Source organism: Heloderma suspectum, chromosome 1 (genome assembly GCF_057233095.1).
Source record: "Heloderma suspectum isolate Gila_16-S chromosome 1, 16-S_ref, whole genome shotgun sequence".
Taxonomy (NCBI): Eukaryota; Metazoa; Chordata; class Lepidosauria; order Squamata; family Helodermatidae; genus Heloderma; species Heloderma suspectum.
In genome coordinates, this window is record NC_139458.1 from 360,347,283 (window position 1) to 360,360,859 (window position 13,577).

General features: G+C 45.4%; 1 protein-coding gene across 4 annotated transcripts in view; it reads left to right on the forward strand.

Annotated features, from left to right (window-relative positions):
• Positions 1-5,578: 5,578 nt before the first annotated feature.
• Positions 5,579-13,577, forward strand: part of KIF25 (kinesin family member 25) — a 59,444-nt gene continuing 51,445 nt past the window's right edge. For all 4 annotated transcript variants that reach the window (XM_084832093.1, XM_084832103.1, XM_084832097.1 and 1 more), the window contains exons 1-2: positions 5,579-5,733; positions 8,155-8,220. In XM_084832093.1, coding sequence (XP_084688219.1) covers positions 5,659-5,733; positions 8,155-8,220 — 141 coding nt within the window. In that variant the 5' untranslated portion in view covers positions 5,579-5,658. The remainder of the gene's footprint in view (positions 5,734-8,154; positions 8,221-13,577) is intronic.

Consider the following 13,577-nt stretch of genomic DNA (forward strand, 5'->3'; position numbering starts at 1 on the left):
TTTATATATATTTAAACAGCTAAAAACAAGTTCAATAAAATACTAGACTTGTTCAAACAGCTTGCATAAATGCCCCATCATATGCCATTAAATGCTTTGGAGTAGAGGACAGTCTTAACCTGGCGCAGAAAAGATGCCAGTGTTGGCGGCCTCACAGGGGAGATCACTGCAGAGTTGGGAGGCAACCACTGAAAAGGCTCTCCAAGCCTCTCTTGGGAGTGGCACTCAAGAGGAAGGCCTCAGATATTAATCGTAGTGTTAAGACTGGGAGAGGTGGTCCATCACATATTGCAGTCCCGAGCTGTGTAAGGCTTTATAGGTTAAAACAGCACCTTGAATCAGGCTTGGAAATACACAGGCAGCCAATGCAGGTGGGCCAGAATTGGTGTTATATGTGGACCCTGTTATTAATCCGGCTGCCACATTGTGCACAAGCTGCAGCTTCTGTACGGCCTTCAAGGACAGCCCCACGTAGAGCGCAGCTTCCTATGTTCCTAGACTTTCGGTAACAGGCTTTTCAGAAATCCTTGGGCTGCCTGGTACAAGAGGGGCAAAGTAAGGCATGATTCCCCAACTGATGGCCTATGCAACATGATCAATGTGGCTGCAGCCCTTGGGGAAGGCTTTCCATGGGCAGGGCAGCCCTTCCAGGGACCCAAAAACTACATATTCATGTAGTGTGTAGCGCTTGTAGATCAGCCTTGTCCACCTTGATGCCCTGCAAGTGTTTTGGACTTCCAACTCCCCATCAGCTGCAGCCAGCATAGCCAATGGTCAGTAATCCTCAGAGTTGTAGCCCAAAACATCTGGAGGGCACCTGGTTGGCTGTTGTAGATTGTCGAACTCGAGCTTAGGAAGTCCCCCGTTTCCTTTCCCCCACCTCCTAAATGCCATCTTCTGTAGCCTCCAGGAGCCACAACACAGTCCTTGATGCTGCCATGGGGGCACTTCCTCCTAGCACAGTCCTCTTCCTCTGCTGATGGTGAGGCAAGGGAGCTTCCACTGGCCTCTGCTGCCCTTTATCAGCACCCACCCCAACTCCAGAGGGCAGCTACCTGCTTGAACCTGGAAGTAGCACATGCTTATTGTAAAACAGCATGCTTAAACATTATATGCAAGCATCCCAGGGACCATTGGATTGTTCAGATTCCCCCTTCGGAGGTAGGAGACAGCACTCTGACCACGGAAAGGGGAGTCGGAGATCTGACCCTCCTCTCTTGCAGCTGGCAGCTGCCCTCCAAGGTTGGAAAAGTGACCTTGGTGGAGGAGTAAAGGGGGTATTCCAGTGGGAGGAGACCGGAGAGGCTAGGATAATGTTACCCTGAGCCTCTTCCAGCCCCCTTCCCTCCCACTCTGAAGTGCCCGTCTGGTGAAATCTGCAGAGCAGGAGGATGGGGAGGTGAAGATCACCACCTCCGCTCTTCCCACTCTACATTGAAAGACTGGATGCCTCCACGTTTGGGGGCTTCTGATCCCCAAGGGCATAATGAATAGGATTGCACCCTTAAGCTGCAATAAGGGCTGGCCTTAGGGATGGGTGAGCTGGGTGGTTGCCTGGGGCACTGAGTTGAGGGGGATGCCAAGCTGAGTTCAGTGGCTGTGGGTTTTTTTCGTGTGCCATCTGCAGTGAGCTCGGGTGGCAAAAAGCAAGTGCCTGTGACCTGTTTCTCAAGGTTCTACAGGTTGTTTGGGTACTAACTACAAAAATGGTCTTCCTTCAATTAGCTTTAAAGTATGTTTTGTTTTAAATTTCCACTTTGATGTCATTTGCGCTAGGTCAAAGTCAGAGGAACACAGCTTTACTTTGAGGCAATGTTACCGAGCACTGAGCACTCCAAATACTGTAAGCACTATAAGCACTATATAAATAATAAAACAAAGCCATAAGCGGTCAGCTGGATACCTTTTTTATTTCTACCTTTTCTTTATTATTTTTAAAGAGAAAAATAATGGATATTCTAAAATAAAGAATGCTTACCAAAAGATAGGAACTGCTACCAAACAAAAAATACTGTAAGTAAAACCTGTGATAGTTCTCCTGTGTTGCATAGTGCACTGCCAGGGGTGTAGTGGTGGCAGGTCACGCTGGGGCTTCACTCCTGCACTTTTATTGAAGCCAGCCCCCAGCCGGGTCACAGTCTCCTAGGGGAGGAGGAGGGAGCAGAGGAAGGGAGTGCGGGTGGCTGGCGGCTGCCTCTCGCCTACCGTGCAGAGCTGGCTGGACAAAGGGGATGAGAGAAGGAGCCTGAGGGAGCTCTGCAGCCTCCTCTCAGCACCCCCTATTCATCTCAGCATCAGCTTCTCCACCCATCCCTGCTCTGTGCCTGTGCACCCAGCACCGCCCTCATCATCCTGCAGCACCAGCCATCCATTCAGGGCTGCTGCTGCTGCTGCTGGCCATGGCAGCAGCAGGTGTGTGTGGGGGGGAGCAGCCTCGCCTGGCAAAAGGTTAATTTACCCTCTCTTGCAGCCCTCCTTCTCTCACTCCGAGAGGGAGATGGAGGAGCTGCCCGCAGCACCTGACACTGCACCGTTGCCATCCGGTTTGGGGGAAGGATGGGAGCACATGGGCTAGACTATGTTGCTTGCTGGAGATGCTGATCCTGATCGTCAATCCTGTGCCCCCAGCAAGCCAAGCCAGTTGTAGAGCTACGGCAACCCAGCACGCATGGGCTGCTGCAGCGAAAGACACGATGTGCCCCACGCCCCAGAACACACTGGCCAACATCAGACTCAGACAGGATAGGTCAGCTCAGTGAGTTTGTTGGGTGATGCTGGTGGCGACAGCGGCGGGGTGTGGGGTCGGGGTGTGGGGAGGGCAGAGAGAAGAAAGAGGAAGTCTATATAAGTGAAAAATAAATGAAAATAAATTTTAAAAATTAAAATAAGAAATATCTGGGAATAAACCCCATTGAAATCTGTATACTTATTTCTGAGAAGACATGTATGTGGATATCGGCCGCCTCACCTGCCTCCGCACAGCCTACACAGCTCTGGGCAGGGGCCACAGAGCTTCTCCATTGCACCTCTCACCCAGCCTTTCCCAACCTTGTGCCCACCAGATGTGTTGGACTGCAAATCCTATCATCCCCCCGCCCAGCCGGCATAGCCAATATGCTGCCTGGAGCCAATGGGAGTTGTCGTCCAGCAAATCTGGAGGGCACCAGCTTGGGGAAGGCTGCAGCCTGCTGTGTTTCTTCTTGGCTTTTCCTGCAGAGAGTGAGGGCCTAAAGTACACATTACCAGCAACCCTGACAATCTTTAAATAAATTTGTTAAGTAAAGCAGCTTTTTTCTTGTTCTCCCTCTCCACACACACACACACACACACTCATTTCCTCCATATATTTGCTTTGTGCTTACTTGAGAGTAAGCTCCCATACTTGAGGGTAAGCCCCATGGCCATGAAGCTTTATTCTATCCATATGATAAGGTTACTATTTTATGAGGTAGAAAAAAATACATCATCGTTGTTGCCCATATCTGATGTATTATTTATTTAATTAGGGCACAATCCTATGCATGTTTAGACAGAAAAAATCCTACAATTCCCAACATTCCCCAGCCAGTTTAGCTTTTTTCTGTCTAAACATGCATAGGATTGCATCCTTAATTGATTGGATGTATAGTCTGGAAAGGAAAGGTTCCTCCTGTGCAAGCACCAAGTCAGTGCTGACTCCTAGAGGGACACCGCTTTCGCTGGCGTTTTCATAGCAGACTGTAGCGGGGTGGTTTGCCATTGCCTTCCCCAGTCATGACTACCTTTCTTCATCCCAAAGGCTCAGGGCTGGTAACAATATGCGAATCAATCTACTTTCTCTTTCCCTGTTGGTGGTCACCAAAAGACAGTTTGACTAAAACATGTCTTCAGCTGCTTCCAGAAGATGCACAGACTTTGGATTTTACAATATATGTGGTACTTTACAGAGAATCATAAGCAAAAAAGTCAGGTCTCTGCCCCTCGAAGCTTACAATTTAAAGGTAAATTTAATTTGTAATCTAAAGTTACAAAGCTGTTTGAAACTTAATTTTTTATTATACAACTTATCATCATCATCATGTTCTCCTTTTTCCTCACACCATTTAGATATAATGTGCCTTTAGAAAGTAAGGGTGTGGAGATGTGAATGGCCCAGACCCTTGTCCTCCTCTTGAAAATATGCACCCATTGTTTTGTACCTTTTATTTAAAAGCACACAAAAAGCTGATTTACATACCCTTAACTGAGGTTTGTTGGGGGGTGGGGGTCATTACTGCAATCTTTGGTACAAGGTTGGCACGTACCTGGCAAACAAACCCTGGTGGAGGGAAGGGAAACAGAAAAAAATCATTTGGGGGGAGGAAAGACAGAAGGGGTGTGTGTGTGTTTCAGTCCAGCTGGATGTGTGGACGTTTCCATTGCGGGATGGGGGAGATATAATGAAGGAGCTTAGGAAAGGCTAATGTTGGGGCGCTAAGGGAGTGTGCAAGGGGGCTGTTTAAATGAGATTGTCCATGAGGGCTAAGTTGAGAGGGTGAAGCTTCCATAGAGTACCATGTTTTGAAAACTAAAATGTGAGCGAGTGGAAAAGATTTTAACACCCCTGCATTTTTTTCTCAGACGTCCAGTTGAAATACCTTACTCTGCAGCCTTACTCTCAGCTGCACTGTTTTTGGATCCCAGTTGAAGGCTGTATAGCTTGCGAGGTTGTACAATCTTAGAGGGGGGCGTGGCTGTGACTGTCACGAAGGGCCCCTGCACTTCTGAATTTGCCACTACACTGCTGCGCACTGCCACTGCTCAGAACACGGCCTTTTGAACTTTGGCCTGTGCAAACTGTAGCCCAGTGGCTGAGAGACCAAGGTTTTGAGCAATGTCGTTCTCAGTGGACATCAGACCTGCATCAGGCCCCATAAATCCTCCGGGTGGCCCTGCAAAACTGACTGGGGGTGGAGGAATGGGGCACCAAAGGCACTCCTCGCCAGGGCGCTACTCACCCTAGGGCCAGCCCTGGCTGCACTCCTGCGCACACTTACCTGAGAGGACTTGCTTCAGGGGAGACGCGCACAGGACTGCACTATTAGAGAACTTGGGTTATTGGGCGGTTTAAAACAACCCGCCCCGCGTGGCTGTACGTGGGGGCAGGAGCGGCTCTGTTGAGAGCACCAAGGGGACGGGGTGAGGGCGACCCTTGAATGCACCCATCGCCCACCCCCACTTCTATACGCCAAGGAAACGAAGGTTTTGTTTCCCGGCGCTGAATAGCGGGGGCGACGGCGCTTCCAATGCCTTCCGCTGTTGCCGCCTTAGGTCGCAAACCCAAGCAGGTTTAGACAGACCAACGCTCCTACAATTCCCAACATTCCCCAAGCAGATGACTGGCTTCGGAATGCTGGGAGTTGTAGGACGTTTTCTGTCTTAATGCGCCGGGAATAGCGCCCTTACCCTCTCAGTTACCCTCTTCCCCCGCCCACTTTTGAAGTCCAGCCAATCGCAACGCTCTCCCCTCCCGGAAGCGGGTGTACCCATAGCAACCACGGAGAAGCTAAGTCCTTGCCCGGTGATTGGCTGGTTCAAACGGCATGGTCAGGAAGCGTGAGGGGGGGGTGATGCGGAGGGAGGAAGAGGGAGCAGTCTGCCGGCCGTTCCGAGCGTTTACCTGGACTTGCAGGCTTCACGATGCGGCCTGGCAGCGGGCTGAGCCTGAGTTTTGTGTCCGAGCAACGGATTCGGCAGCTGGAACAGAAGCTGCGAGTGAGTCTCGCCTGTCTCTAGAAACGGGCGGTGGGGTGGGTTTGTCAAGGGTTAAAAGCCAAGCGGCCACGCTGTGGGGTGGGTCTCATCATGCCCCATATTCCTTGGCTGGGGGCTGTATGAGGGAGAGCAGTGAGCGCCCTCCGATGACGGCACCTTTGTAAGATGCTGCACTGTGTATGGATAATGACGTCACTAGCCCCTTGAGGTTCATTTACCTAATCCACGTTCCAGCCCGGTTCCCGGGGGAAGTGACTCGGCGTCTGTCTGTTCCCTTTTCTGATGACTCGCAGAGGAAACTAGCTATTTGTAAAGTGCCAAGTACTTCACTTGCAACTGTTACTTCACCCAGCTATTTCCTTTCTTTCTCAATTACAATTCAGAGCATGAAGTAAGATGAAGGACCTTTCATGGGTTCCTCGTGGCCTGCTTCTGCTCATTTTGTGAAATTTAAGGAGCGCTGATTTTGCATATGAAGAAATAAGTTCACAATCCTATTCAAGCTCACAGCAAACTGAGGATGTGTATGGACAATACCTTGTCAGAAAACATGTTGAAGAGTTCTTTCTGATTTGCTTTAGTATACAAAAGTGAGACCTTCAAAATGTTAAGATGTGCAGTGCTCCTGCTCATCGTGACAGATAGACAGATGTGCCCTCTTCCAGGATTCCATGTCCCCACCCCAAAGACATTTAGTATACTATGGCCACTGGGCACACTCAGTCCTCACTGGGCTGTTTTGTAGGTTTTACCATGTTATGTTTCCCTTTCTATATTTTGCACTTCTGCAAGCATTGTGGTTCCTCCAAGCAGGCTAAAACTTCCCTCTTGTTTCTCAGTTTTGGCTACAGTCCTGTTGGCGTTCAGCAGCGGAGTTCGCTATTAGAAGGAATCACATTTGTTGTTTGTGCCCCATCAAGGTCTCTGGCTAAACAGAGGGTTTTGAAGGTTTTGTTAGTGCTTCAAGCAGTAACTGTAATACTAGTCACACAACAGTTTTACCTTCTCTTGTTGGTGTCGCTCTGCACACAGTGATCTGATGAGAGTTTGTATGTACAAGCAGTATGTGCATAAGCTCTCACTATGTGATCTGTTTTCTGCCTTGATTCAGTTGTTCAGATCAACACCTGGAGACCAGGAAGCTAGGCCAGCAGATGTGATCCTTCTGTCAGCTCCATGTGTTGAATGTATGGGGAATTATTGTATGAAAAGGACCCATGGAAAACTGCAAGCCCCCCAATAGCATGAACAGCACACTTCCACAGGCATGTGCATATTTTAATGTGACTGGCATGGACACCTATTAGATAGTGACCATGATCAGTAACATACTTGTAACAGTATGCTTTTGGAGCTGTTTTCTTTTAAATGCACAGATGGGATAGATATCTTCAGAGGTAGACCTTCAACATTTGGGGGGTGGGGGAGGGAGGGATTATTTTCCGTTATGAATAACACCAAGTACATCAGAATCTGCTGGCAATCTAATCTAGTCCCTTTTGCATCTCCTTTGAATTCTAGGAGACTATTTATTTATTATTAAATTTATTAATCGCCCATCTGGCTGGTCACCCAGCCACTCTGGGCAATGTACAACATACAATAAAACAGTTTAAAACAATAAAATTCTACAATAAAAACATTTTCTAAAATACCCTAACCCACCCCAAATGCCTGCCTGAACAACCACGTTTTTAATGCACGACGGAAGCTCATTAAAGAGGGGGCATGACGGAGTTCCCTAGGGAGGGAGTTCCACAGAGTGGGGGCCACCACAGAAAAGGCCCTTCAGACTAGGATTCTGTGGGACTGTGCAATTAAATGGAGCCAAATAAGGCTCTTCCTGCACTCCCTTCTCCATTATGTTTGTACATTTATCAAGGTACCAAAGCCAGGTGAAGAATGATGTTATTGAAAAAGTACAGGGTGGAGGGATGAGATGTTGACAATTTCATGCGGAAAGATTTTTAGTTCAGTGTTAGAGTTATAGAAAAGTACTGTGATCTTAAAATTTTTTATTAAAAATGTTGTGAATCAAAAAATCAGTGCAGACCAATTCTCAGCATATGTCTAACATAGTTTCTATATAATACATACCAGATTTGGTTTTTTTAAAATATAAATAGAGCAAAGCTTTACATTATGTACCAAGTAGCTTGCTGACCTTGTATAGAATACTGAAGGGTCCCTTCCACAAGCTATACCTACCTTGCAGAGATGGCTAGAAGTGTTGAAAGAACTTGGCTTGTACACAGAATGCTGTGCTACTTGCCACATGAGGAATATAATGTGTAGCTTGGCTCTTAGTCTAAATGATGGATACGTTGTAGGATCAGAGGAGTTGTAGTGATTTATGTTCGCTTCTCATATAACTTATTTTATCCATTTAAGTTCAGGCTAATCTGAATCATGTTTTTCCAGGCTAAAGAAGAAAGAATAATTGTGCTGGAAACAGAAAATGCACTTCTGCATCTCAAGCTTGCAGAGGTAATGATAATGGTCTTCACTCCCCCATCCCATTTTATCATACACATTGCACCCAAAGTCTTCAGTTTAAACCTTCATGAGCCCATCCTCTAAACACTTTGATCCAGAAAAGTCTGCTTCTTTCTGTAGGTTTCCTTCTACATAGGACTTGTCAGATCCAGAGCGTCTGCCTTTGCCAAAAGAGAATTTAAACAGTCAGTTTTTGAAAAGCATGTAACCTGATCAAGCATCAATGTGATGGTGCAGCCTTGGTCAACATAGCTCAGTTTGGATGGAGATGTACCTTCTCATCCTTTTTGTAGTTTGGATATTAATACATATTCCATCTGCTATCTGGGGTCACTATGCATATTGTTACCAAGTGTATTGCTAGGCATGTGTAATGCCGTTAAGCATAAACAGCTTTGAAGCCATCTGTCAGCCTACCCTGCTGACTGAACCATTAATTAGTGCAATTAGCACCTGACCTAGCTCTTTCTGATCTGTTTTTATCAGCCAGGATGTGGGCCTAACTCATAGGTGGTCACCCCTGTATCGCCAAGCACTTCCTCTACATTGGGTAAAACCAAATAAATGAGATGAAACACAGTCTCTAGTATCTCAAGCTATTTTTCCATGTAAGTTCAATATATGTTACAAAAAACCTTCATTTTTTTTAAAATTCTCAAACCAAGGCAATTGGCATTATTCATCATACTTATAACTTACAATTAACCATTTCACTATTCTCATTATTACATTTTTATTGATATAATGATGTTGGGGAGTTCTTGCCAAAAATAAAATTCAAGAACAATATATATAAATGCAGTCAGGCTGAAACTGTATCAAATAGCAGAGCCTTCCCCAGCATGTCCATTGTCTGAGGATTCCGGGAGTTGTAGTCCAACTGGAGAGAACCAGGTTGGGGAAGGCTGACATAGCATGAGGTAAGAACCTAGGAAGAACCCTGTTGGATCAAATCAATGGTCTGTCTAATGTAGCATCCTCTTTTCAGCCAGATGCTTCCAGGAAGCCCACTAAGCAGATTATGAAGGACAGTAGCTTTCCTCCATTGTCTGTCCCCTAGCAACTGGTAGAGTTACATTGCATCGGAATAGGGAGATTCCATTTAGCTATCATGGCTGATAGACCTATCCATGCATTTGTCTTTTTAAAGCTTTTAGGCAGTAGCCATCACCCCAACTTCTGATAGTGAGTTCCAGAATAATGAATTATGCATTGTGTCAAAAAGTACTTTATTTTGTCTCTGCTTCAATATATTGCTAATTTTATTAGATGATTCTGGTTCTGGTGTTATGAAAGAGGGGGAAATCCTCTTTCTACTTTTTTCACACCATAAATAGCCTTATAAACCTCTGTCATGTCTTTCTTTAGTTGTCTTTTTTCTAAGGGGGTGGGGTTGGGAGGAGAGCTCCAAAAACTTTCCTGAGAGAAATGGGTCTCCAATTCCTTGACCAATTTAGGGTGCAATCCTATGCATGCTTAGACAGAAAGAAGTTTTACACCTCCCAGCATGCCCCAGCCCACATAGCAGGCTGGGGCATGCTGGGAGGTGTAGGACTTCTTTGTATCTAAACATGCATTGCACCCTTAATTGCCCTCCTCTGCACTGTTTCCAGCTCTATGATATCCTTTTTGATGGGGCAACATGAACAATGCACAGTATTCTAAATGTGGCTGTACCGTGGATTTTTTTAGAAGGTGTTATGATACTGGTACTTTAAGTTCTCGAACTGTGGTGCTGGAGAAGACTCTTACGAGTCCCCTGGACTTCAAGGAGGTCAAATCAGTCAGTCCTAAAGGAAATCAACCCTGAGTGCTCATTGGAAGGACAGAGACTGAAGCTGAAGCTCAAATATTTTGGCCACCTAATGCAAAGAGAAAACTCCCTGGAAAAGACCCTGATGCTGGGAAAGATTGAAGGCAAAAGGAGAATGGGGTGGCAGAGGATGAGATGGCTAGATAGCATCACTGATGCAATGAATATGGACTTGAGCACACTCCAGGAGAGAGCGCAGGACAGGAATGCCTGGTGTGCTATGGTCCATGGGGTCATGAAGAGTCGGACACGACTTAACTACTGAACAAACTTTAAGTTCAATCGTTTTATAATTATCCCTAGCATAGAATTTGCCCTTTTCACTGCCGCTGCAGTGAGCTGAAATCTAGAGAAATCTTGACTGTGTGTTTTTCTTTTCTTGGCAATGTATTGCTGCTGCTGCTAATGAAAAAACAACAGTTGAATTAGGGCTGGGGAAATTAAAATATGGCAAAGTTTGCCTGCTTCTTTACAGTTGCCTTATTTAAGCAAGTCCATTCTTATTAACTGAACATAGTAAACAAAGCTGTTATCCTTGCAGAGGACATTTTGTCTCTTTATTGCAGAGCTAGAGATTTCGAGAACGGTAGGAGGGCTGGGCCAGCATTAGGGCCATCTGCAGGGATTAGTAGTAATTGCCACTGTCAGCCAAGAGGTTCTAATCTAATGTGAGACTTTAAATTTCTGTGTGACCTCATGGTGGTCTCTTGCCCTCATGGAGTCTTGATTAACTCTTTAAGAATAAAAACTGGGATCAACTGAAACAAAATAAAACTGGACTGAAACCAGATGTTGCCTTTTGAGCTCAGCTTCCTTGGGAGCACCTACAAAAATACCTTCTGTACTTTAAAGCCTTCTGCCTGGATATCTTCAGGAACTTGGTTCATCAGCCTTTAATCTTGGGCATGCAAGACTTTTGACTGTTTATGATACAGGCTGCTGGTTGTTCAATACCTAATGACAAGAAATAACTGTCAAAGGCGTGTATCAGCATGGAGAAAGGCCCACTCTGGCACAGGCCATGCCAAAAGTGCAGTGGCTGGTCTATTAAAAATACCAGGGCCAGCTCAAGGCATTTTGCTGCCTGAGGCAGAATAGCAAATTATCTCCCCTGGCTGCCCGCCTGGTGAATGTACCCAAGCTGGCAAAGCAGAAAAACTCATAAGTGCCTCTCCTCCTCTCTGGCAGCAAAAATACAATAATCAATCACTCAGTCATCAATCAAATAATGAATGTACCTTAATGTATGTCTCCACAGGTGTGTGTGGTTGGCCACTTTTGTAGTTCGCAAGATGGAAATAGCCTTGTAGCTTTTTCCCAGCATCTGATAATCAGAGATGTGTCTCTGAATATGGCAGTTGCATTTAGGTGTCATGGAAATTAGCAATTGACAGGTCTAGAGTTTTTTATTGCTTGTCTTTTAGTGATCTAAACTATTATTTTCCCTGCCCCGAATCTTCTAATGCTATCACTACCTCTTCTAGTAGTGAATTACCCTCAATATTTACTCTAGCAAGGCTCTGGAGTTTTACTCGTAGCCAGGCCTCATACTTCAAAAAAACCCACAGCCAATGACAAAACAAAGCATCTTCTTTGGCCGCAATCCACAGACCACTTCAGAAAAGGAAGACAGGTGCCAGATCCTTCAGCCCCTTTCAGCACAGGGGTTATGTTGCACATGGCAGCAGAGATTTACTATGACGTATAACTATAGTAAAAGCCTGCACCTCCTCAGATCTGTTGCATGGAATTTACAAAAGAAATTATTAGAGGATCCATACAAATGCACTCAAAATAGGGTTGAGGGATAGTACTGGTGGAGACAATTTTTGTGCAGTGTACAAAAGTGTGTGCATGTTGATGAAAATGCCTCAGAAAAACATGGTGTGAATTGGGTGTAAAGGAGGGCAAGGGAGTTTCTACATATCAGAAAATAAATCCTGTACGAGACTGTAGTAAGCTTCCATCAGTATAACACAACTGCGTTCTTTTTCTGAAATGCAACTGTATCTGCCTGGCAAATTGTTTCCCAGGAATTAGACATAAAGACAATCATAGCTGCATTTATTCAGGCTGTTTCATTAAAATGCAAGATCTAAGTTTGTTGAAGAAACTCTTAATAACCATAGTGAAGTGAATCAAACTGGCCAGTGCTTTGATTTATTTCAGCTCTCATTTTCCATGATAATTTGGAGCCAAAGATTAAATTACAACAGACACTTGGTAGGTGGCAAGAATGTTAGGGTTACGTTAATTCCTCTGCTCTCAAAACTGATTTTCATTACCCTTGTTATATAAATAGAAATGGGATTTCAGAACTTTTTCATACAAGAGGCCAAATTTTAATTAATTCATTATGTCTGCAGCTATAACCTCCCTCAGTTGACTGAAGTGGAAGACTGTTGTTCATTCAAATACACAACTTTACTGCAAAGTAATACCTCGGATCCAAAGGAAGTAATTTAGGCCCAGTCCAGACAGTCATTTATACCATGGTTTAGTTGATCGGGAATGAGTAGTAACTCTCACCCTTCCATCTCCTCCTTTGCACAGTAGAGGAGAGGAAAGGCTTTTGCCTTTAGTTTTAACTAATTCACAGTTTCCCGTTACATACAAACATGGGGAACTGAGGTTTATTCTAATTCTGGTTACTTAAACCATGGTTTGATATCCTGGTTTGTTAACTAACGAAACTTAAATGCTCACTTCCTCGAAGTGGTGGCTCCAGGTCCATATGCACCTCACCTTTCCCAACAGGAAATCTGAGGAATGTCCAAAGCCTCCAGGAGCTGCTGCTTTGAGGTACCTGGAGTGCCTTGAAGTGGCAGCTCTCAAAGAAGCTGGCCCTTCCTGCCCCCTTGCTTTTCCCAACAAGGAAAGGCAAGGGGCAGACGGAGCTTCTTAAAGGGTGGTTAGTGGCTCCAGTGGAGGCTTCCATGGGCTGGGTGGGGAAGTCTCACAGGCTTAAACTGGCCCACGTGCTGGGGGTTTCCCACCTCTGATATAATGAGTAGCTCTGGTGCATTTTAGTTCCTACACATCTCTGTGGAATAAGAAAGATGGGGGAACTGCTCTTTAGTAGCTTTTACAGGAGATGAAGACAGTGTAATGTTTTCCTTTTTGAAATACGCCTTTTGGGAACTGTAGTATCCACTTCTCAGTTCTTTAGTGCCAAAAACTATTGTGTCATTGTTTGGGTTTATTGACATATAAAGGCCATATGATCTGGTGACACAGGAGGACTGTACATGATAAACATGTGCAGAGGGGGTTTATGCCCACTGGCCCCCTCCCCTGCATTCATTCAGCATCACTTCAGAAAGAGCCTGTGAGTGTGCAGACTGTCTGCACAGTTGGGAACCCTGGATGGGAACAGTCTTACAGAAGAGCTCATGGCCTTGCATTCAAAGAACCATGACATTTGCAGGATTTAGATGAAATGGCATTTCATCTGTCACTTCCAGCACCTTTAGTTTGGCTTTATTTACTCTTTTTTATGTAATTCCCACAACACTAATTTGCAAAATGCTATACA